Source organism: Penaeus monodon, chromosome 33 (genome assembly GCF_015228065.2).
Source record: "Penaeus monodon isolate SGIC_2016 chromosome 33, NSTDA_Pmon_1, whole genome shotgun sequence".
In the NCBI taxonomy this organism is placed as follows: Eukaryota; Metazoa; Arthropoda; class Malacostraca; order Decapoda; family Penaeidae; genus Penaeus; species Penaeus monodon.
Genome location: NC_051418.1, coordinates 7,491,863 through 7,492,728, shown reverse-complemented (window position 1 = coordinate 7,492,728; position 866 = coordinate 7,491,863). Strand labels below are relative to the sequence as shown.

At 38.5% G+C, this 866-nt stretch overlaps 1 protein-coding gene across 1 annotated transcript in view; it reads left to right on the top strand.

Moving 5' to 3' along the window:
* Nucleotides 1-866, top strand: part of LOC119593971 (AP-1 complex subunit mu-1-like) — a gene marked incomplete in the record, with an annotated part of 8,551 nt that overhangs the window by 7,030 nt on the left and 655 nt on the right. The window contains 2 exon segments of the mRNA XM_037942992.1: nucleotides 161-286; nucleotides 461-866. Of these exon segments, the coding sequence (XP_037798920.1) occupies nucleotides 161-286; nucleotides 461-559 (225 nt within the window).

Genomic DNA, 866 nt, shown 5'->3' with positions numbered 1-866 from the left:
TAGAGTATCCAAATTATCCAAGTTGTTATTTGTGTTGTATGGATATTCAACTTTACAAGGTATTTTTGATCAACAAGTGCCACTATTTCAAGCTGTATTTAGTTGTTGATCAGATGGAGAAGGGTAGAGCACTCATAAACTATCTGCATTTTCTGAACAGGGTGGGAAGGAGTACCTAATGAGGGCACACTTTGGACTTCCAAGTGTTGAGTGTGAGGACTCTGAGGGAAAACCCCCCATCCAAGTGCGCTTTGAGATCCCGTACTTCACTACCTCAGGGATTCAGGTGAGAAACAGGCCGTTGGGTACTGCTTAGACTTTAAGTTGTGTTAAAGGATATGAATACCTTTTTTATTCTTTCATTATTCTCTCTCTCCCAATTTCTACCTCCCTCCCTTACTTTCCGTCCCCTCTTCTCTCTCAAATATACAAACTAAGCCTTTATTTGTGGTTCTTCCAGGTGAGGTACCTGAAAATTATCGAGAAGTCAGGCTATCAAGCTTTACCTTGGGTGCGATACATCACCCAGAATGGAGATTACCAGTTAAGGACACACTAGAGAAAAGCATTGCACTAGCAAGCCTTTGTTCCTTGAGGTAACGGAGTGTATTAAGCCTTTGTGTATTGAAGGGTTGCTGCTGAACAAAGAATAAGCTTGTTGGAAAGGTTATTGGGAGAAAAGTCTGGGGGCCATATAGTGACCATAAATGCTGTCTTTTTTGTTCTTCAAAAGTGTAATGATGATGAGAAATTCTATTATTGAGATGTCAGCCGCATTGGGCTTTTTTCTTATAATGAATAAAAACGTTTTTGTTATTAAAATGTTTATCTAATATTTATCAAATCATAAGATGAATAATTTGTTT